The sequence below is a fragment of the Mirounga angustirostris genome, unplaced genomic scaffold (assembly GCF_029215605.1).
Source record: "Mirounga angustirostris isolate CCGP_5_RB_7025 unplaced genomic scaffold, mMirAng1.0.hap1 SCAF_5, whole genome shotgun sequence".
NCBI lineage: Eukaryota > Metazoa > Chordata > Mammalia > Carnivora > Phocidae > Mirounga > Mirounga angustirostris.
Genome location: NW_026991713.1, coordinates 34,005,628 through 34,029,324, shown reverse-complemented (window position 1 = coordinate 34,029,324; position 23,697 = coordinate 34,005,628). Strand labels below are relative to the sequence as shown.

The window sequence follows — 23,697 nt, the reverse complement described above, 5'->3', positions numbered from 1 at the left end:
TCCCTTTCCCTCTGCCTCCTCCCCCACCCAACTCATGCTCTATCTCTCTTAAATAAAAAAAATAAAATCTTAAGAAAAAAAAAGTAGTAGAGCAGGTACTGGCAGTTTGGGAGGGGAGAAAACAGACATCCTTGAGTTAAATCACATGGGGGTTCCCTGATAATCTCCCTAAGTATGGGTTAAGTGAAGTCATCACCTCCATTTCTCAAGGACAATGCTAGTTGTATGAGTTACATCATACATAAATGAATATTATATATAAACATATAATGTAGAGATGGAAAAGTAACATTTACTTGGAGTCTATCACATACTGAAATTTTCTTTTTTTAAGATTTTATTTATTTATTTGACAGAGAGAGTACACAGTGAGAGAGGGGACACAGCAGGGGGAGTGGGAGAGGGAGAAGCAGGCTTCCCGCCGAGCAGGGAGCCCTATGCGGGGCTCGATCCCAGGACCCCGGGATCATGACCTGAGCCAAAGGCAGACGCTTGACGACTGAGCCACCCAGGCGCCCCTACTGAAATATTTAAATGCTTGTCCCACCATCCTGTACTCAAAGTCTCAAGATGGAAGTAGCAGGGCTCGAACCACGGCCTGTGTCACTTTCACTCTCACCTACTTACACTGTAGTACATGGTGAGTATGAAGAAAGCATATTCTAGGTGGCACAGATAGTAAGAGCTTTGCTGGAGATTTGAGAGTAAAGACTGTAAGTAATTTACTTATCTCAGTCCTACTGTACTATCAGACAAGACAAAAGCACAACGTTTCATTGAGGTGAAATATGACTTTAAGTATAGGTATGATCCCAAAAGACAGGTAATGGGAAAAGAGAAGACATTCCCCTTTGCTCTGACCAAACAGGTTCTCCCAGTGGGGTTCACCAAATACTACCTCGTGTGTTCTTTCCCTCTATACTGTTGCTTTTCCCTTAATTTTGCAAGCCTCTTACTACAGGGGGGTTTAGATATGGGGCAAAGATGAGGAAAGTGGCCAAGATGTTATTTAGTATGCACATCAGGCAGGATACAGGTAGCCTTGAATTAAATAGAAACTTCAGAAGTAGAGACTGCCTCATTTGGGAGAAGATAAGGAAGTTTCTCATTTATAGCTGAGTTAAGACATAAGCATTTAATAAACTGCTAAAATTGTTTTACACGTACATACACAAACTTAGCAGAGCACTAACTGATAAAATACATATTTGAAAGTTATTTATACAGCAGTTATTACTAAATCTTTCAGAGCCAAAAACAGAACTTCGATGAGCTTGTATATTACTGCCCAGCATTCAATACTATATATATATATATATATATATATATATATAGGTATAGACATATATTTTCTAATTTGTTTTCGCATCACTTACCAACACTGTTCCTGCACTCTGGTCTGGCTGGCTTCCTTAACTGTTCCCTTTATCTCTGTTTATATATGTTAAACTAAAGCTATTACTAAAGCTATCCTCTGACCCCTACAAGACCCTTCCCCTTTCCAATTCAACTGCCATCCCTGTCACTGATAGTTCCATCATATATTTAGATGACCCTCGCAGCTTCTTAATTCTTGTAACATGTTAAATCACTACTATGCCATCTATCAGTATATTACATGGTGTAAGTCTTATGTACCAGACTTGGTGTTATCAGTTCTATTATTTTTGGAGACAAGGCTCTCCTATATCTCTATCTCTTTTATAATTTCTCTTATATCCTTTATATCCTTCAAGTGCAAGGATGGTGCAGTACAAAACTGGTACTCTATTTCTTTTTTAAGATTTTATTTATCTGACACAGAGAGGGAGCACAAGCAGGGGAAGCGGCAGGCAGAAGGAGAGGGAGAGGGAGAAGGAGGCTCCCCTGCAGAGCAGGGACCCCAATGTGGGGCTCAATCCCAAGACCCTGGGATCATGACCTGAGCCAAAGGCAGTCGCCCAACCAACTGAGCCACCCAGGCACCCCCAAAACTGGTTTTAATAATTGCTTGTACATTGGACTTAATAATAACAGTCAATATTGATAAATTATTTTATTTTCTTTCTTACTTGGATATATTAACTACTAGTAGGCTACAGGGGCTATTTATATGAGAACTGAATTTAGGTTTAATCAATTTCAATGATGCACTTTTTGGAAAAGGAATATTGGATCTGAACTTTTAAAAATAATTGTCTTATTTACAAAATTATACATGAACATTCTATGACTTCATTCTATTCATGATAGGTTCATGAATAAATTCATAATAGTGACATTACTATTAATAAAAAATAATATAATAAGTAATCAACAAATAATTAATATAATCTCCATTGAATCTAGAATCTATCATTTGCATATTATATAACATATAAATAAAATAACAAATAATAGTAATACATATTAATAAATGGGCATTAATAAAACACTTTCCATTTCCATTTCTGACCTCTCACCAAGAGTAAAATGGCCTGTATCAGTTCAATGAAAAGTCAAATACCTAAAAACTCACCAGTAAGAATTTCTTTCCTCACTTTGAAAGTGTCCACAATAGGTGTGATGATCCCTTCAATGGTTCCAAACATGCTGCCAAGCCCTAGATTTACCAGCATGAGGAAGAACATCACTGACCAGAAGGGGGATGCAGGGAAATGTGTCATTGCTTCTGTAAAGGCAATGAAAGCTAAACCAGTCCCCTGAACAGCCTGTAAATTATATAAAATAGCAACATTAGTACTGAGCAATATTAAGGGATGGCTATATATACCAGTTACATAGGGGAGGGAAAACTCTGCATAATGCTTGGGAGTTACTGGAAATAGATAGGCTGATATCATGCTGTCTCCTAAGAAACTGTGCCTCTAAACAAAAGTTGATTGTGTTATTTGATAAAAACAACAGGCCAGAATTAAAAAAGGAAAAAGCAAAAACAAAAACTTTAAAAGGTGATTTAATAATTAAATCTTTCTTTACAGAACTCAAGATTTTTATATAAATGATGGCTCCATCCATAATTTCTTGCACATGATGCTTTATGTTTAGTCTCATGTATAGTGTTAGCTGTCTTACTGCAAGGGATCAATGGTCGATTTCTCCATTATATTTTCCTTTTTGGCAATACAGGGGAAAGGGCAACAACCAATACAATGATGCATATTAATATTCACCCGTTTCATGTTTATTAAAATAAATGACAGTAGCTAAAGAAGTTAGTCATGAACTTGTTAAACAAAAATATTAAAATGGCTAAATATCAATTATGTGTCCAAACAACCATGCAATACATTAATGATAGTCATAACTTAAATTTTGTGTTAAAGATTATATCAGGAAAAGTATCAGACTAATTTCATTTTCTTTGATGAAAATTGATTTATATTCATATTTTAAATTTTTGTGGCTTAATCAGTGAGATTGCTTTTTAAAGTAAAGCAAATCTTTGTAATTTAAGAAAATATGTTTTTTTTGCGTTCTCTCTCTTATTTTTTTCCCTTTGCTTGTTTGTTTTGTTCCTTAAATTCCACATGTTAACTAACTGGAATTAAAATAAAAACTTTAGGTTTTGTTGACTGTTTTTTTGCTGTGCAAAAGCTTTTTATCTTGATGAAGCCCCAATAGTTCATTTTTGCCCTTGCTTCCCTTGCCTTTGGCGATGTTTCTAGGAAGAAGTTGACAACCGAAAGAATGGGAGAAGATATTTGCAAATGACATATCAGATAAAGGGCTAGTATCCAAAATCTATAAAGAACTTATCAAACTCAACACTCAAAGAACAAATGATCCAATCAAGAAATGGGCAGAAGACATGAACAGACATTTTTCCAAAGAAGACATCCAAATGGCCAACAGACACATGAAAAAGTGCTCAACATCTCTCGGCATCAGGGAAATCCAAATCAAAACCTCAATGACATACCACCTCACACCAGTCAGAATGGTTAAAATTAACAAGTCAGGAAACGACAGATGTTGGTGGGGATGCGGAGAAAGGGGAACCCTCCTACACTGTCGGTGGGAATGCAAGCTGGTGCAGCCACTCTGGAAAACAGTATGGAGGTTCCTCAAAAAGTTGAAAATAAAGCTATCCTACAACCCAGCAACTGCACTACTGGGTATTTACCCAAAGATACAAATGTAGTGATCCGAAGGGGTACGTGCACCCCAATGTTTATAGCATCAATGTCCACAATAGCCAAACTATGGAAAGAGCCAAGATGTCCATCAACAGATGAATGGATAAAGGAGAGGTGGCATATATATACAATGGAATATTATGCAGCCATCAAAAGGAATGACATCTTGCCATTTGCAACGATGTGGATGGAACTGGAGGTTTTTATGCTGAGCGAAATAAGTCAATCAGAGAAAGACATGTATCATATGATCTCACCGATATGAGGAATTCTTAATCTCAGGAACAAACTGAGGGTTGCTGGAGTGGTGGGGGGTGGGAGGGATGGAGTGGCTGGGTGATAGATATTGGGAAAGGTATGTGCTATGGTGAGCACTGTGAATTGTGTAAGACTGTTGAATTGCAGACCTGTATCTCTGAAACAAATAATACATTATATGTTAAAAAAAAAAAGAAGAAGAAGAAGATAGCAGGAAGGGAAAAATGAAGGGGGGGAAATCGAGGGGAGGACGCACCATGAGAGACTATGGGCTCTGAGAAACAAACTGAGGGTTCTAGAGGGGAGGGGGATGGGGGGATGGGTTAGCCTATTGATGGGTATTAAAGAGGGCATGTACTGAATGGAGCACTGGGTGTTATATGCAAACAATGAATCATGGAACACTACATCAAAAACTAATGATGTAATGTATGGTGATTAACATAACATAATAAAAAATAAAAATAAAAACTTAAAAAAAAAAGTATGTTCTCTGAAATAAAAAATGTGAATTTTGAAATAGCATAATCTTCCACTGTCATTTTAAAGCTCATTTTCCTAAAAGAAGTCTTCTGGATAATGTGTATTTTTACCTGAGTGATAATTACTGTGTTGCTTAGACATAGCTTACTCACTTTATTTAGCTCATCCTCAGTTTGACAGGAATTGAGATGAAGAGCAGAAAATTCTTCTTCTTTCACTTTTTGAATGATGTCATAAACTAAATGATAATCTTCAGCAGTAACAGCTGAAAGGTTGATATGATGAGGAATAATATCCTGACTAATGTTGCCCATTTTCAAAAATTTTATGATCATTTTCGAATTTCTGAAAAATAGAACAACACAACGAATGCAGCTTTATGGGTTTGGGGGGGTATACATTTTATACAATTATGCCATCAAAAGCTAAAGGAAATTAATATCCATACTCTGCTATGCATTTCTCATTTATGACATTTGCTTTAAAGCCCAGAACTGCAAACACCACCAGTGTTGCCAGGACAGATGTAAAAAAATTAATGAAGGACACCAGGACAGCATCAAAGTGGCAGTTGTTGTCTCTTTTGTTGTAGCTTGAAAAGGCGATGACACCACCAAATCCCAGACCTAAGGCAAAGAACACCTGAGTAGCAGCTTCTCTCCAGACCTTGGGTTCCAGCATCATTTCAAGCTGTTTAAAATTAAACATAATAGAAGTCAGCTGCAACATAATACTTCGGAATAATCTACATGGAATTAGTTCTCTTATTTAAATATATCATAATGATATTTATGCACCCAAAGATTATTTCAACTGGGAGAATAATCTGTTCTTAGTAGAAATAACAAAGTTTTCACTTAGTAGTGAGACCAGAAATATGAAAAAGAAAAACTAGAGACAATCGTGTAGATGGAGATTTTACTCACATGGAGATTTTCTACTTATATAGGAATTTTTAAGTTATCTTTAAGACAAATCAGGACTATTTGAAATTAACTATCTTCAATCATTTCCTATTTTAAGTCTTTGTTTTCTTTCCAAAGCAAAATAAATTAATTACTAATAAAACTGAATTATTTAACTAATACCCTAAGTTTTGTGTTTTCTGGGGACAGTCTAGTAGTCAAGGCAGATAATAAGCAGATTATAAGTTTGGGAGAGTTGACTATTTGTACTTTGCTTATTCACATATGTATGATGCATTTCTTTCGATAGTTTTCTGAAAGCCTTTTCTTTGAAAATTGAAGCAATGCAACTGCATCATCTCTAAGAACCTTTCAGAGCCAAAGTTCTGAAGGTCTGAACCTGTGCTGAACATATATTTCAAGTAACTCTGCTTTACTTCTTGGACAATTATCACTGTATATAATCAAACCTTTTAAATGGAACAATTAATATTAGCCATATGTGACATAGATGTCAATGAACAGGTTTGATTTTTGAGTAAAAAAAGTGTTTAAATTGGTATTTTATCTCTTTTTACTATTGCAATGAGGCTGCCTTCATTGGGGGCAATGTCAAATGTGGGTAAGAAGATGAGGTCCACAGTTCTAGATCTCGATTCTGCCATTTAATAATCTAAAAGCAGTGCAATCTAGAGTAAGTGGCTGTCCTCCCTGAGTTTCAGCTTCTTCAACTGAAGATGGGAGTAACAAGGCATATACCACTCTAAGTGCTCAATAATTGTTGACATATATGGACTGCATTGGTAGGAACACCGATAAGCACTTTGCATGGACTATCTCAATTAATCTTCAGAACAATCCATGAAATTTGTTGCTACTATTGTCTGAATCTTAAAAAGGTTAAGTAACCTGCCCAAGGTCACACGGCAGTTCTGAGGTAGAGCTGAAATATAAACCGAAGTGATTCCAAAATGCGCATTTTCTCAAACATTAGGATTTATTGTTCAATTTTAGTTACTAGGATTTAATTATTTCAGTTATTAGTTATTAGGATTTATTGTTCAATTTTAGTTCAATTTATTAATTTTAGTGATTATAATTGAGACATAATCACGATTATATTTATAATTTATTAAGATTTAACTGAAATACTCATACTGTTTGTTGATGGCTGCTACATTACCACTCTATCATTAATATTGATCTCAAATACACTTAACTATCTATCTCTACTTTACCCACTAGATGGCAGGCAACACCCATTTACTAAAGACATTATTCCGCTTTCTTCCAGTTCAGGAGCTATATCTCCATTCACTGTTTTGGGAATAGTTTGTGTGCTTTACTTTCTCCCTCGGACAAACAATGTAAACTAAAAAGTAACTGAGAACTTATCGTTATTATATTAACTATCACACCTGCAGTGACCTAAAACAGAATTTTATCTATAATCAATGAAAAGTGGGCTTAAGAAAGAATTAACTATATTTTAATAGTGATTCCTAGTCCCAGATGAAAATGTCAGTAATGCCATAGTTTTAAATACGGGGCCATGTGAAAGTGTCATATCAAAGTAGCTGAATTCTAAGATAGCTATTTAATTCAAATATTTAGAATTATGTCACAAGCAATTGCCAACTTATATAAGGTGATATTCCAGAAGTTTACACCAAAGTTGGTTGTTTTAAACTCAGAAATCTTTTTTTTTTAGATATTACAATATAAATATTTTTGCTTAGTAAATATGGCCCATTTGAAGCCAAATATCTTAACTAGTTATTCACTGAGGGGTTCCAACAACTCTAAATGCTAACCAGGACTTTTGAATTAGTCAAGAAAATCAGATACCAATGGCAGCATTTTTGCTACTAGAGAATGAATACTAAGCTGAAACGTGATACCCAAAGAACACAGCCTCTTTTACATCCTATCAAGGCAGCTGGAGTGACAAAGAATTCCAGGAAAGCTAATTTCTGCCCAAATCCCACAGCATGATGCTGACTGCACATTCACCCTTCAGATAACTTCCACTTTCTGAATTAATTTGAAACTTTATCTTTTTAACTCCATGTCTGCCTGTAATAGTTTTGGCAAACTAATAATGAGGTGTTAACTTCATTTCAGCGAATAACTAAAATGTATATACCCTTCAAAACTTGTTTTTGTTTCCTGCCAAATCACTATCCCAAGTTTACAAGGATTGATTAAGCAGGTTCAAGGTGCCCAGCATTGAGTTCAACTCTAAGATGAATGAGAGAACATCAGTTCTGAGCCTTTTGTGGAGCCTAATGAGAACTTTCCTGAAATGTATATGCATTTATAAAGGTTACAAAACTTCCCAAACTCACCACTATAAATATTATTCTAGGAGGCACAAAACCTCGAAACAAGAACATGGATTTTCTCTGAGACAGGATTTAGAGTACAGAAGCCTTCTCAGCCTGGGTTCATGGATTTTAGGTGATCTGTCAACCTTCTGAGACATTAAACAAATTAATATGTTCATTATGTTTCTCTGGTAAGAAGATCTTATTATAGATTTTTTCAAAGGGGTCAATTACAAAAGATTAAGAGCCACTGACATAGAGAAGGAAATAGAGGAAAGATGGAAACGTCCTGGGGCCCCTAGGTGGCTCAGTCGGTTAGGTGTCCGACTCTTGATTTTGGCTCACGTCATGATCTCAGGGTTGTGGGATTGAACCTCATGGTAGGCTCCATGCTCAGCACAAGTCATCTTGTCCCTCTCCCTCTGCTCCTCCCCCTGCTCACGTGCTCTCTCTCTCTCTCTCAAATAAATAAATAAAATCTTTTAAAAAGATGGAAAAGTCCTAAAATTTATCAGTGTAAAAAATTAGAAGTTAATTTACTATAAAAGGAAGTTTTAAGGTTCACATAGGGATTGTCTCACTCTAGAACTAAAATGGGACATTTAAAATTGGAAATAGATGGATATAATTATGGATATTTAAAAGCCCTGGTTTTTCTAGGCTGGTTAACACAACAGCTATAATTTAAAAGGCTAGCATACATATGTTAGAACAATTATCCTTTAAATCTAGCTGTGGGGACATTTGAACAATAAACCTAATGCTTTTATGATCATGAGCCTTAAATAGAAATGCAGTACATACCTTAGGGGTAAACATGTGGCGGATGCCATCAACTGAACCATTTAAGAGGAGTGCTCTGATTAGGAAGCATATAAGTACCACATACGGGAAAAGAGAACTAAAGTACATGATCTACAAAGAAAAAAAATAAATGTAGGTGAGACACACTAACAACGATATTCCTTTCTATAGTTAAGATCATGTTTAATTCTATACTTTGACAGTCTCTGTTTTTATAGCATGATTAATAGTACTATTAATACGTTGTATAGCCATCATATTAGAATGGCTTATTAGTCTTAATGGAATGTGACTTACTTAAGATCCTATTTGAGATATAACGAGAAATAGGGAATCTCCCTTATTTACACTCCTTTAAAATAGTCCACTGGTATGATGTAACTTGAAAGTGTTTATTTCTTATAGTTCACAAAACAAGCAATATGTAAGAGAAATAATGGCTACTATCTCCCTAACAAATTCATACTTTTATTGTTTTAGGTAACAGCAACAGCAAAAAAGAGTCCTTTTTTTTTTCATTAATCAAAATTCCATTATAATTCTGTAAAGCTTCTGGAGTAGAGAGTGGGCCCCTGTGAAGGCTCCTAAGACTCTGAATAATTAACAATGTCAAGGTTTAACTTTCTGCTTCACAAATGTTCATGCTTAAAGTTATGTGAATGTTTTAGCATAGAAAAGCAATTGTCCTAACTGGATATTTACTGCTTCCTTGACGTTTGCACGTGGAAGCCTAAAAGGTCCCTAAAATTTTCAGATCCAGAAAAGAACTTCTGACTTTTGCCCAGAGATGTCCCCACCTGTCTCTGTCTCAGCAAATAGAGCAACCATCCATCTAGGTGCTAAAGTCAAACATTCAGAAGTAGTCCTGCTCTACTGGTAATATTCTCCTAGTTTTCAGGCTACCACTCAGGTTATCTTATTCCTGCTTAAAGAACTCCAGGGATTTTTAATACAGTTGCAATAAAATGTGAATTCCTCTCTCTGACCTGCAAAGCCTCACATTAGAGTGCCTCCCTGACAACCCTGCCCCCTTCCCCCAGCTGAGCTCTGCCCCCAGACCCTTGCCAGCTACCACAGACCCAGCTCTGCAGCTTCAGGACTCAGCAGGGCTGTACTCTCAGCCTGAGGCACCCATCTCCTGATTTGTAGGACTTGCTCTCCTGTTATTTCTGTCTCGACTTCATCTTCAGTGAACTAAAACATGAGGACCAACGGAATGAAGAGCAAAAAATAAAGGTCTTTTAGGTCCTGACACAAAACTTCAAAAAATCTCTTTGATGAAATAAGGAAAGATTATAAGTGACTTCAGATTTCACTATAAAACATGTCTGTAGGTTCTTTCTTTAATTTGAACGCATTTTTTAAAGCACCACTTTTCACCAATCTTTATTTAACTACCTAGAATGACGTGGTACTTGTAGTTTGTCCACAGACGTTTATAGCGGAGCCTGAGGTGGGCATCATATGCAGGAGTGGTGATTAGCAGAAGCAGGAAGGGCTCTAGCATACTAACTTTTCCAGAAGATTGAATGCCTTTGATCATAGCCAAGCAAACCACAACCCAGGCAGCCAGCAAGCAGACGGTCATCTTCCAGTTTAAGCCCCCACTTTCAGAAATGGAACTGGAAATATTCAGGGCTTCTCTGTACCAGTAATAGGTGGTGGCGGAACTTTTTTCACATTCTGGCTCTACAACTGTAGAAAGAAAGATATTACAATCGTTTCAGACTAGGAAGAGTAATGGCATTTTGTTTCCCCAGTAAGCCTACAAATCAGTTCTTAACGTTTCAGAGAAAAGTACTATTATTCTAGAGAAGCATTTAAATTCACAGTGAAAACTCAATTGTGCAAAATTGTGAAAAATCCACAGACATGTATTCTTGTTAATATTTTTTATTACACATTTCTGACATAGGAATATGTAAGCTCTTTTTAGCAAAGTAATTAAAATACAACAGGTTTATAGCCCCTTCCGCGCCCGGAATTATCTGACTGACTTCCTGTGACGAAGCTGTCAAATATACTAGCTGCTGGTCATATGTGACTTTTGAAATGAAGCTGGTCTAAAGTGGTATGTGCTGTAAATACAAAATGCAAAGAAGATTCTAGAGACTTAGTGCAAGAAAAATATTTTAAATTATTACATTAACAATGTTTATATTATTTGTTGAAATGTTAATATCTTGGAAAAATATTTCACCTATTTCTTACTTTTTTCAACGTGGCTACTAGTAAATTTTAGACTACATATGTGAGTTGCATTCTAGATTTACTGGACCTCACTACTATAGGGAATGGAATTGTCCTTTATTTATATTCTAGGATTTAAAAATAAATGATGGGAAAACTATGAAACAAGGGAACTAAAGACATAAAAACAATTATTTCGATCCAAATTATTTTTGTCCTATTTTTTATGTATGATTACCTGTATGACCTTTTTTTTAAAAAAATTGGGTTACTGAAGTATAGTTGACATAAAATGTTATATTCATTTCAGGTGTACAATATAGTGATTCTACAATTCTGTACATGACATGATGCTCACCACAGTAAGTGTAGTTACCATCTGTCACCATACAATTATTACAATATTATTGACTATCTTCCTTATGCTGTACTTTGCATCTCCATGACTTACTTATTTTATAACCAAAAGTTATATTTTATTTATTTTAATCAAAATGTAAGGCATCAAGAAAGTTGTACAAAATAAAAAATTGTCAAAGCTAACAACTGAAGGGTTATAATATTTTACCCCAATGTCATGCAGCATGATAAAATAACTTGGGAAGAGCTAGTAAAATTAGATGGTACCAATGGTCTTTGTTCTAAGTATACCAATCCTAAAAGTGAGGAAAGTTTGTAATGATAAGTTTGAGAGATTTTTCCACATTATTTTAAGAAAAGAAAAAAATCTCAAAATCTCATGCCCTTAGCAACTTTATGATCTTTACATACAAAAACACTACATGATACATGTCTTACAAGTGTGTGAAGCATTTTTCACCAAAGGACATTGATCCCAAGGGAGAGGTTGCTGAAAAGACTGAGAAAAATAAAACAAACTCCAGCCAATGATGACATTGTAGTAGAGAGCCACAAAAAAGCACACCTGCAAAACAAAACAATGCTATTACATTACACCTCCCATGCCACTTCCTTTGAAACGAGATGAAATGCATAAAACCCCATTTAACATATTAAAAATCCTCATTTCATTTTTATTTGAAACACATTATCTTTTCTAAATAGATATCTCTCTTAGATCTTAAGAACATGCATTATCAAGATGAACTGTATTAATATTTACAGTTTGGTTAGTGCATTAGTGCAAACTCCAATGGTGTTTTTTAAAAACATGATTACAGAGTTGAATAGAAATACACACTCAAAGGTTTCATTTAAATGCAAACTATACAGTTACAAACCCTGTAAAAATTATATGGCATATACCATACCAGGAAACTTACTACACAACTTGCAAATCCAATGCCACCCAGTTTAGGGCTTATGTAATTCCATACACCAATGCTTCCTCGCCGAATTCTTTGACCCACAGAGAGTTCCAGGAAAAAAAGGGGAATACCTATTACCAGTAGCAGTATTAAATATGGCAAAAGATATGCACCTATAGAGACAAGAACAAAAAAGATTATATTTTCAACAGTCACAGTAGAGAATACACTAATTTTAAATTATCTCATAAAAGACAATATTTGAACTTCTATATAGTATAATTATAAAAGACTTTAAAGAAAATGCAATTTCATCATTTTAAACTTTCTAGTATTTGAAACCTGAATTTGACTGCTACAAAGAGTTTATGATAAAAAATAATTATGAAAAAAGTGAGAATATAAATTTTAGTTTCATTTTATTGAAAGGGTAAAACAATTTCATTTTCCATAAAAAATTGATTCTTTAAAATTATTTCCTCAAGTAGGTTTCACAAACTCCTGGAATTCTTATTCACACACTGCTAATGAATTTATTAAATCTTATTCAAACTCACTTCTACATGCATTCCAAATCAGATAAATTAGAATGAATGAGATTTTATAGTACTAAAGCTGACTTTTTTCCCCTAAATAAAAACAGGAGAGAAGAAATGGCTGCCTAGATTGAAAAAGAAAAAAAAAATAGAAAAAAAAAAGAACTACCTCAGACAAATGTCATTTTTTCCCCCAAATATACTTCATTTAAAAAGTATGTTTCAGGAATTATTATTATTATTATTATTATTTATTTTTTTATTTTTATTTTTTTAGAGAGAGCATGTGTACACAGGCTGAGGGGTGGGGAGGGACAGAGGGAGAAGGAGAGAGAATCTTAAGCAGAATCCATGCCTACGGGAAGTGTGGATGGCTCAGTTGGTTAAGCGTCTGCCTTTGGCTCAGGTCATAATCCCAGGGTCTTAGAATCGAGCCCCAAATCAGGCTCTCTGCTCAGCAGGAAGCCTGCTTCTCCCTCTCCTCCCCACTCCTGCTCTCTCTCGCTATCTCTGTCTCTCTCTCTCAAATAAATAAATAAAATCTTTACAAAAAAAAAAAAAAATCCATGCCTACTGCAGAGCCTGTCATGTGGCTCAATTCCACGACCCTGAGATCATGACCTGAGCCATAATCAAGAGTCAGAAGCTTAACCGACTGAGACACCCAGGTGCCCCAAAAAGAATTTTTCATTTTCCAAAATTCTGTGTAGGGGCAGTGAGGTTGACTGAGAAACTAAGATATTTTTAACACCTATTGTAAAATATATGTGCAAATATATATTATCCATGTAGTAAGGTTTTCATACTTAAGAAAATTATAGCCAAATCTCAAAACATATAACTAGTTATTTTAAAATAGTTTGACAATGTTAATATTAGGTTCTATTAACTGATAAAGTTAAAATGTGAAATGTATTCATTTCTACATAAGAATACATATGCAAATTATTCATTAAGTAACCTCTAGAATAGACTTCCTACATTCAAATTTCTTATCTGGAGCTTTGTCCCACCAGAGACTGTCAAGTCAGTCATGCAATTGATGGTGTCAATGCCCTTTTCAAATTAGAGGCCATTATTGTATCTTCCCATTTTAAAAAAGTGTTTAATGGTATTGAGTAGATTTTGGAAGTTGTCCAAATTTTTTTGGTAGTCTGTTGAAGAAGTAAACATTATTTTTTTAAATAATTTTCTCAGTATCTCTATATATCTGTGAAATAATGACCATATACAAGAATTTCCCTAATATAGTGGCCCATAGAAAATCTCTACTTTCTTTTTTTAAATTTTTATTTATTTATTTGAGAGACAGAGAACAAGCAGGGGGAGGGGCAGAGGGAGAAGCAAGCTCCCCGCTGAGCCAGGAGCCCGATGTGGGCCGAAGGCAGATGCTTAACCGACTGAGCCACCCAGGCGCCCCTAATCTCTACTTTCTTATGACCGATTTGCAGCCTTTTGGACTTGAGTTGATTCTATAGATGGGTATGTGATGTAAAGCATGGATACATGAGCTCATAAAACAGAATTATAAAATATCTAATTCTAAAATGATTAGGAATGTTCAGGCGCTAATGACCTGAAAATGTTTCCCAAAGGACTGAAAGTGCATTTTAACACATGCACCTAATCCTAGAATGTGGATGAGTTTATGTATGTGTTAATGACTACAGAGAGAGTGAATTAAAACTGGACTCATTGGGAATCTTTCCTCAGTTTTGTGTGCATAGCATGCCATTAGATACTTAGCTTTTTCTTTAACTCAAATTACTGTTAGCCCCCATATTAAAAATAGTCATAACTAAATAAATAAACTAAATAAAAACATCATAACTAAGATATAACTGAGCATTTACTATTTGCCAGGCACATTTCTAAGCATGTTACATGTAGTTATTCATTTATTCCTTACAAGAATACAATAGGGTAAGTACCATTATCATCACTTTTTACAGCTGTGGGAACTAAACCAGAAGAAGTAAGTTAACTTGTAAAAGGTCACATGGCTAGTGTGGGAAAGAGCCAGGCTTCAAGGCCAAATTGACTTCAAAACCTGAGCTGATCGCTTCTATAATACACTACTGATTAAGCTTAACCATTGTACTTTAATATCTTCAGACAAATCAACTTACGTTGGGTCTATCACTTTTTAGTTCTATTATTCATGAAGTGCCTCAAATGACAAATGAGTGGGATTCAGGTGGTCAGAAGCTGTTTGACTAAACAGCCCAGAAAACACGATTCAAATACCTGGAAGGTTCAATGCTATACTATGCGTTGCGTACAGCCTTTTGTATCCTGACAGCCATTTTGAAACAATAAAGTCCACTGGCATTTTATAACATCACGGTCTAGTATTTGTGATTAGAAGAGAGGAAACGATAGTAGGAAGAGCACTTTGACTCTTTTTCCATATGAAAATGAGGAGGAGCAATTTTTGCTAATAACTAATTTCTAAATATGAAATCCTTTGAGTTCGCTGCCAAGAAAAAAAAAAAAATGGTATCAAATGGAAGGCAACCTGACTTCACCCAAGACAGCCTTCTTCCTTAATAGTGTCATAAGGTGAAAGGCTTAAAAATCAGAATTCACCTTCTGCTAGACTTGGCAAATGGGATGGCTCATGAGAAACAAAAAGCAGGGTAGTACATAGCTGCTGATAGCTGATTCGATAAATAATTCACATGTGGTGTTAACGACTAGCTAAGGAGCTTACAGAGCCGGTGGAGTGCTGTGGTGTATCACAGACTTCCTATATCGATTCTTACCTCTCATGCAGATTTGTCAACCAGGCAACTTTTTCCAAACCTGTTGTTTTGTGCCTAGCTGAATTAACTAAGCAAGGTCTTTAACGTATTTTGTCATCAGAACACCTTAGCTTTTTATCTTACAGTCTAAAAAGAAATTTCACATATGATTATATTATTTCATTTGATTTGTACATCAAATATAAAACCATATTTTTGTCCAGTCAACAAAACTATCACAAACTGGAATCAAATATCAACATATTCTTTCTACCCTTTGTATGCTGAAATGCAGTTAATATAGTACTTAGTCTTTAACCACATTTATTTTAATAGTTTCCATGTATAGAGATAACAAAGTTTCAACCCAAATGTTAGTTAACATTACTTGACTTTGGGGTACTCTAGAGCTTGTGTCTTACATGAACAACCCATTCTTTGTACATGCTTTTTTATTGATTTTTAAGATAATTTTTGCTAAACAACCTTTACTGATTATATGCAAAAATATAAAAAAATAGAATGTTATGTTGATGGGAAATATTTTTGTTTAAAATTAAGGATGGGGGGGCGCCTGGGTGGCTCAGTCGGTTAAGCGTCTGCCTTCGGCGCGGGTCTTGATCCCAGGGTTCTGGGATCGAGCCCCGCATCATCGGGCTCCCTGCTCTGCGGGAAGCCTGCTTCTCCCTCTCCCACTCCCCCTGCTTGTGTTCCTGCCTCACTATGTCTCTGTCAAATAAATAAAATAAAATCTTAAAAAAAAAAAAAGTTAGTGAACTAAACTTTTAAAAATAAATAAATACATAAATAAATAAAAAATAAAATAAAATTAAGGATGGGGGTGCCTGGGTGGCTCAGTCAGTTAAGCATCTGCCTTTGGCTCAGGTCATGATCCCAAGGTCCTGGGATGGAGCCTCTGCATGGAGTTGGGCTCCCTGCTCTGTGGGAAGTCTGCTTCTCCCTCTTCCTCAGTGCTACCCCCTTGCTCTCCTGTGCTTTCTCTTTCTCCCTCAAATAAATAAATAAAATCTTTAAAACAACTAAAATTAAATTAAGGATGCTAATTTCTTTGAAGTTTTCTTTGAAACTAAACACTGTCCCCAAATACTGTAGCATCAGAAACCAAATATATATGTTATCTAAGAATGAAGAATGTCTGGGATTACATTTTCTGTTTAAATCCCTTCTCCTGGGATCTACAAAGTTCTGGTCAGCATTTCAACACCATAATTATTCTAAATTGTATGTAATTTTTGTTTTGAAAAGTGAAATAATTTAAAATTCAGAGTTAACAAATTGTGGAGAGAACATTCTTTCTGACTTCTTCCACCAGTCCTGTCTTATATCAGACACTTTAGGTTTTTCTCCAAAGAGAGTAACTGACTGCCTCTAACGTTTGTTAGAAAGGTCAGTAATTTAGCGATATTTAAAAGCATCCACAGAAAGAATCTGTGAGCAATCTTTGAGTATTCATAACAAGCCATCTGCTCCTATGGAAACCTAATCTGAAAACAGAGTTGAGCTCACTTCCAACAAAGAAGTCTCCCTGGCTTTACAATGGAATTCATGGTTTCTGAAATAATGAGGCTGCAGCAGCAACACGAGCTATTTGAGACAGTCAATTGCGATTTACTCAGCAATGTATCACTTAACAAAAGCAAAAACAAACCCCAAAACTTACCACCTCCATTCTTCTGACATAGGTATGGGAATCGCCACACATTTCCTAAACCTACAGAAAATCCAACTTGGGCCAGGATATATTGTAGCTTACTGTTCCAAGCTGGTCTTTCATCTTCAACTTCAGATTCCTCTTCAACATCTGTATCTTTCTCTTCCTGAACATCAACAATTAGTTCGCTCTTCTTAAAAGCATCATCAGCTGAGTCTTCATTGGAAAGAAGGTCTTTGACAGACTCAATAACTTCATCGTCTAATTCTCTTTTTACCACCTTGCTATTCTTCGGCATTGGAAAGTGTGGGTAGTACTATTTTTTTTTTAATTCCTTTATGGTAAATGTGTTAATTCTTTTTTGAAATATGTTAATTGGTATGAATAAAAGATACAGGAGGGTATCAAATAAATCCTTGGCTCAAGGTGACAGAGTCTTAATGAATCCTGGATCTGTATGTCCAATATCCTATGGGTACCTGTAATATTTTAAGTTGAAAAGCAATAATATTTAATGAGGAAAAGTACTTAAAATAATGAAGATTCTTTATTATTAATTTTTATGATAAAAACTTTCTACAGAGTATAAGACATCTGATTGTCCTTGGCCATTCACTTCAGAGCTTGATATGACGAGAAGTATAAAAAGTATAAAGTACACATGTGCTTTAGACATTTCTTTTAACTAACTTCTTCCTTCTTGCATAAATCAAATTTGATCTCAGGTATACGCCAATGCATAATATATGCTATCTGTTAGTAATTAAAATTTTCTGACTCTTTTTTCTTAATTCTTCCTTTTTACCTCTCTGACTAAAGCACATCCCTCATTTTATTTCTTACAGAATTACATATACAATTGCATGTCATCCTGTAAATTTGTCTTACACAAAATCTCTTCTGTCCACACATTCATCATTCACTCACTTGATATTAATTGTAATATGGATAAAATTCAGAGATATAAACAGTAATGAATCACATGATATCTGCCTTAAAGGAGCTTATATCTAATAAGAGAGAAAGGCACATCCCAAATAATTATACTACATTATATAATTTATATGACCCAATATCATTACAGTAGGAGAGATCAGGAATGTTGGATAAAAGCGGCATTACAGTTGGGCAGGGATGGAGTGAGGCCGCACCAAACATAAGGAATAGCATAAACAGATGCAGGAGGTGGTAACAATTATTATTTGTGTAAACATTCTCTCACATGACCCCAAAAAACACACTGCCACCACTTTGGCATTTTTCCCTTTCTTTATTTCTTTTTATGTTATATATCATATCCTTTTCTTTGTTCAAATACAGACCAAGTAAGGGTATGTCTACAAACCAGTGACATTGTCTATTATAAAAAGTGATTGAATATACAAATATATCTCTTCAAAGCTGGGTTGGGAGCTTTAGAAATAATATCCCAAGAATTCTATCATTTATTGCTAGAAGAAAAGTGGAATTCTTTGATAGAATTACATTCAAAGTCAGACAAATAGCCCATCATACTTTAATTCATAATCTTAATGAACAAGACAGGGTGCTGGGTAACTCAATGAAAAAGAAAAAAGGAATTCATTAACTTGACCATGTAACTTATTTGTTGCCTTTAGGTTTGGAGGTGTTTAGTTGTTTCCAAATTAAAATATATACCCTAATAGCAAACCCTTATTTTGGATTTGGTGAAGATTAAGAGTTAGGCTGGGAAGAGGAAATTCTGAAAAAGTAGCATTGCAAGATATTTAAATAATAGGCATATCTCTAGAATAATTGAACAACTTCTCATAGTGACTACTGTAAAGAGATCACCAAATTTTTGATGTGGAAATAGTTTCAAGAGGTTAGGGATCATGTCTGTTTAATTTGCTTTCTTTTCTCTGAGAGCTCAGTAAATACGAGTTGAGTAAACGAATAAATACAACCATTGAAAAACTGAAATAAGTTAATTTTCCAAGTAATTTTTACTGTAAGAAAACAACCTGACATATAGGAAACTGTGATTTGTGAGACATGAATTATGTAGATCTATACTTGTTGAATTATCTAAAGGTAAGTTGTTGGCACAGTAATTTAACTGATACATAGATAAGAGCATTGGCTGTAATCTGACAAACCTGGAATTGTGTCCTAGTTCTTTTATTTATTAGTTGTATAACTTCTAGTAGTTATATCATTCTTAACCTTAGTTTCCTCAATAAACTAAGGTTACTAAGCTATTCTTTTTGCTTTTTCCATACAAATAGAAAGGTAAGGAATGTATCAAAGTTTAGAAATACTATTACAGTAAAAACACCCATCATTTCAGAAAGAAGAAAGTTAAAAGACAGGGTTACTCATGAGCCTCCCCCAAATTATCTCAGAAATTGTATTATTTCTTCTATAAATATCTAGACTTTGCAGAAAAATAACCCCACACAAACAAAAAAAAACGAAATGAAAAATAACAACTTTGGACACTGCTGAATGTTTTATTACATATTTAATGAATAATCATACAAATGTACATATGATATCCTTTGGCAAAGTTTACATTTAAAAGTTTCTATCAGACTGGGATGCCTGGATGGCGCAGTCAGTTAAGTGTCCAACTCTTGGTTTTGACTCAGGTCATGATCTCAGGGTCATGAGAATGAGCCCCACGTGGGGCTCTGTGCTCTAGGCATAGAGTCTGCTTAAGACTCCCTCTGCCCCTCCCCCACCCCATACTTGTGCTTTCTCTTTCTTTCAAATAAATAAATAAATCCTAAATAAAAATAAAAGTTTCTATCAAATTACCCAAAGTTCAGATTTTCCATGAAATGAAAGCGTCAAATGTAAACAAAATTTAAATACAATGATATAAATGCCTGAAATACATCTAATATATAAAACATATCTATCTATACAGATTATATAATACAATAAACCTAGGCAACCTTTACAAAATTAAACATATCAAAAAATGCAACATAAATATTTTGTTGCCTTTATATAGAGCTCTCTTCTTCACTAGGCCATAAGCTCTGCCTGGAAAATGACTTTATTTCACTCATCTCACATTCTCAAGGTTTAAACTTGTCTGTCATATGAATGAACTCTAAAAAGGAGCAAGAATATTGTATGATATCTACAAGCATTCTACACTATTACATATTTGGTTGTTTTGGGGGTTTTTATTTTTTTATCCTAAGGCCCTATACTCACTGAGTCCGAGACCTTCCTTTCCGAGGGCTGCAGAAAGCCAAAAGTAAAGATATAAACAGTTTCTGAATGGATTTGCAAAAACTTAGTATATGAGAGAACAATTTGGAAGCCAAATTAATTTCATATCTTCAAGACCCAACTTTTCTGAAAGATGACATTTTTTTGTGATGCAAAAAGCTTATTGAAGAACTTAGCTCATAAAAGTAGACTATAAACATGGATTAAAAAGAGAATAAAAAGCGAGGTTGACTGTTGCCAAAAGTATTTTGATCATTGCTACATCTGGGAAAAGAAGAAATGAAGCAGGAATGCCCATGAAGCAAGTGAGGTGGGAGGTCATAAAGTATCAGTACTCTACAGGTCAGAGGAAGTAGGATAATCAATTTCAAGTAACTGCACAGCCAAGTTAGCACCAACCATTCCTGCGACAGAAGCAAACTGTCATCTTCTGCACTTCATCTGCACCTAGGAGTGGCATTAGCAGTCTACATCATTACCTGGTAAAGACCTCCTGTCTACCCCTGATATCTTGAATATCTGATCAAGGGTCAACAAAATATTGCCTTTGGGTTAAAAACAACCCATTGTGTGATTTTATAAATAAAATTCTATTGGAACATAGCCATGCCCACACTTTTACATATTTCCTATAGCTAATTTTGTGCTGCAACAGCAGAGTCACTTTGTACAGACTGCAAAGCCTAAAATATTTACCGACTGTATTGAAAAAAAATTTGACAACCACTGTTCCAGAAAATAAATCTGAATTGAAGATAGGGAGTTCCTCAGATCACTTGATCTAGGCTCCATTTCCATGGCACTAATTTCTTTATCAAATAGTATGACAAGAGAGAACTCTACACATTTAAGGATAATTACTAAGAATGATAGGGTTTTATATAGAACCAGGGAGACGGAGTGGTAGTAGAGAGGGGAAGAAACACAAGCAAAAGACAAATGTAGAAAATAGCTCTAGAGTTTCAAGTAGATTACTTATTTAAGAAAACTCAGAGACACAATAAAATAAAGATTAAAAAAAGTCCCCCTTTAAAAAAAAAAAAAGAAAAGATATAAAAGATGATTGGGAAGAAAAAAAGTTAGGTGGATGAATATAGAATATAGAAAAGAAATGGGAAAATTCAGTATAGGAATAAAAGGCACATTAGAAACAAATAAAAGCTGCTATAAGTACATCCATAGACATGGAGAACAGACTTCAGGAAACTTCTCAAAAAGAATGAAAAGTGTCAAATATCTTAAAGTAATTCAGAGAAAAAGCTAATGGAAACAGAAGTCAGATAAAGGTGATCCAACAAACTTAAAATTGGTTTTTACAAATCCATTCAGAAATTAAATTCGTATCTTTACTTTTGGCTTTATGCAGCTTCTGAAAAGAAGCAAGAAAATAGAATATAACAAAAAATTCTGAAAGATAAATTAATGGAAGTTTTGCCTAGATTCATATTTTCAAATAATAATAATACAGAGGGGTCAATAGTGAAAAATACTGGGATAAAGATTCCTAGGGATTTCAAGCAAAAGTAGAAAGGGGAAATAAAAGGACTTCTCAGGATGTTTAATAACCTCTAAAAGAACTACGAGGAAAAAGTACTCAATCTCCAATTTTTATACTCAATTATTTTGTATTCCAATTATAAAAGCCACAGGCAAATATTCTGGTCTGGAAGAGATCTGATGATCCCTATTGGGGAGGGAGAGGAACAGGTTACACGATAATGAAATTTGGCCAACCAAGAGAGAAAACAAAGTAAAAACTTCAGTAACATAGAAGCCATGCTAAAGGATAGAAGTGAACATTAATTTAAGCGGGAAATAAGCTTTAAAATCTATATGAATTATGTTTAAGGGAAAAATACGAATTAAAATTCAAAAAATAAAATAACTAACAGAATCAGGGGAACTGAAATGGGAGAAGACAGAAATAAAAGTATGAGAATGTCCTCATCTTTCATATCAGGAAGCAATTTAGGATACTGTCTAAATATAAAACTCCTAGTCAAAAAAAGGATAATGACCCCACCTCTTCACGTTTTCATATAATCCTTCTTGCTTACTATTATGAGATCTCATAGAAATTAATACTTCTTGCTGGGAAGAGACATGTATTGATGCCAAACACTTGTATCTAATTTCTAGAAACAGACTGAGTTCAAATCCTAGCTCTATCACTTACAGTTTTATGACTTTGGCTAAGTTACTTTGTTATCTAATAATAAAGTGCTTGGATAAATGCCAGTACATTGACAGAACTCAATATATGTCTTCTTTTGTTATTATGATTATTATCCCTCTTATAGTTGTATTGTTACAACTGGTTTATTGCAAATTATTAAGGATAATGTAGGTCTAGAGCCAATGCTATATGTTATATTGTTTTAACATCACTTTTTTTTTTTCCTAATACCAGTTTTCTACTGCTGCATAACAAGTTACTTCAAAACTTAGTGGCTTAACAAACAAAGGTTTTATTTGTTTATGATTCTGTGGGTTTGCAGTTTGAACGAGGCTTAGATGATCAGTTGTTTTGCTGGTCTTGACTCAGGTCACTTCTCCACTACAGTCATCTATCAACTCAAGTGGGTAAGGATGGGCTAAGATGGTCTCGCTCACATTCTGGCAGGAGGCAGTCTATTAGCCAGAGCACTTTGATTCTCCCCTATGTAGTCTCTCCAAAATGCTAGCTCCAACTTGTTGACATTATAAGCTCAGAGTTCCAACTCTAGCCAAAAGAAGTAAGCCCAACATGAAGTGCTAGCAAAGCCTCTGTGTAGCATTTGCTAAGGTTTCACTGGCCAAAGCAAGTCACTCAGCTAAGTTCAGATTGATTTGAGTGGATAAACTCCACCTTTAATGGAAGGAGCAACAAAGTCAAATTGCAAAAGGTACAAGTAGAGAGAAAAGAAAAATACTGCCACCACCTTTGAAAATAATCTTCTACACTTGTCCAGTTAGAATTCCCCTCCCTGGATTCTGAATCTTGAGGACAGGAACAAAGAGATCAAAAGGTTGGCATCTCACTCAATTCCAAAGGCATTGTGCCCAGGCAGAAACTACTACTATAGTCATGGGTTCTGGTTCCTTTTCCATCCCATTGCCAAGCACCCTATTGTTCCTTTGAGCCCCTGAGCCTTGCCAATATTTCTTCTTCATTTTATTTTATTTTTGCCTCTTAGCCAGCATCA

General features: G+C 34.9%; 1 protein-coding gene across 4 annotated transcripts in view; it reads right to left on the bottom strand.

Moving 5' to 3' along the window:
• The window catches only part of SLC6A15 (solute carrier family 6 member 15), a 43,349-nt gene that overhangs the window by 6,757 nt on the left and 12,895 nt on the right, over positions 1 to 23,697 (bottom strand). For 3 of the 4 annotated variants that reach the window (XM_064590830.1, XM_045867278.3, XM_064590829.1), the window contains exons 2-9: positions 17,315 to 17,784; positions 12,369 to 12,526; positions 11,884 to 12,010; positions 10,409 to 10,590; positions 8,896 to 9,006; positions 5,308 to 5,549; positions 5,012 to 5,204; positions 2,498 to 2,690 (exon numbers count right to left, since the gene is read on the bottom strand). In XM_064590830.1, the coding sequence (XP_064446900.1) occupies positions 2,498 to 2,690; positions 5,012 to 5,204; positions 5,308 to 5,549; positions 8,896 to 9,006; positions 10,409 to 10,590; positions 11,884 to 12,010; positions 12,369 to 12,526; positions 17,315 to 17,603 (1,495 nt within the window). In that variant the 5' untranslated portion in view covers positions 17,604 to 17,784. The remainder of the gene's footprint in view (positions 1 to 2,497; positions 2,691 to 5,011; positions 5,205 to 5,307; positions 5,550 to 8,895; positions 9,007 to 10,408; positions 10,591 to 11,883; positions 12,011 to 12,368; positions 12,527 to 17,314; positions 17,785 to 23,697) is intronic. The other variant, XM_064590831.1, reaches the window with a different exon arrangement.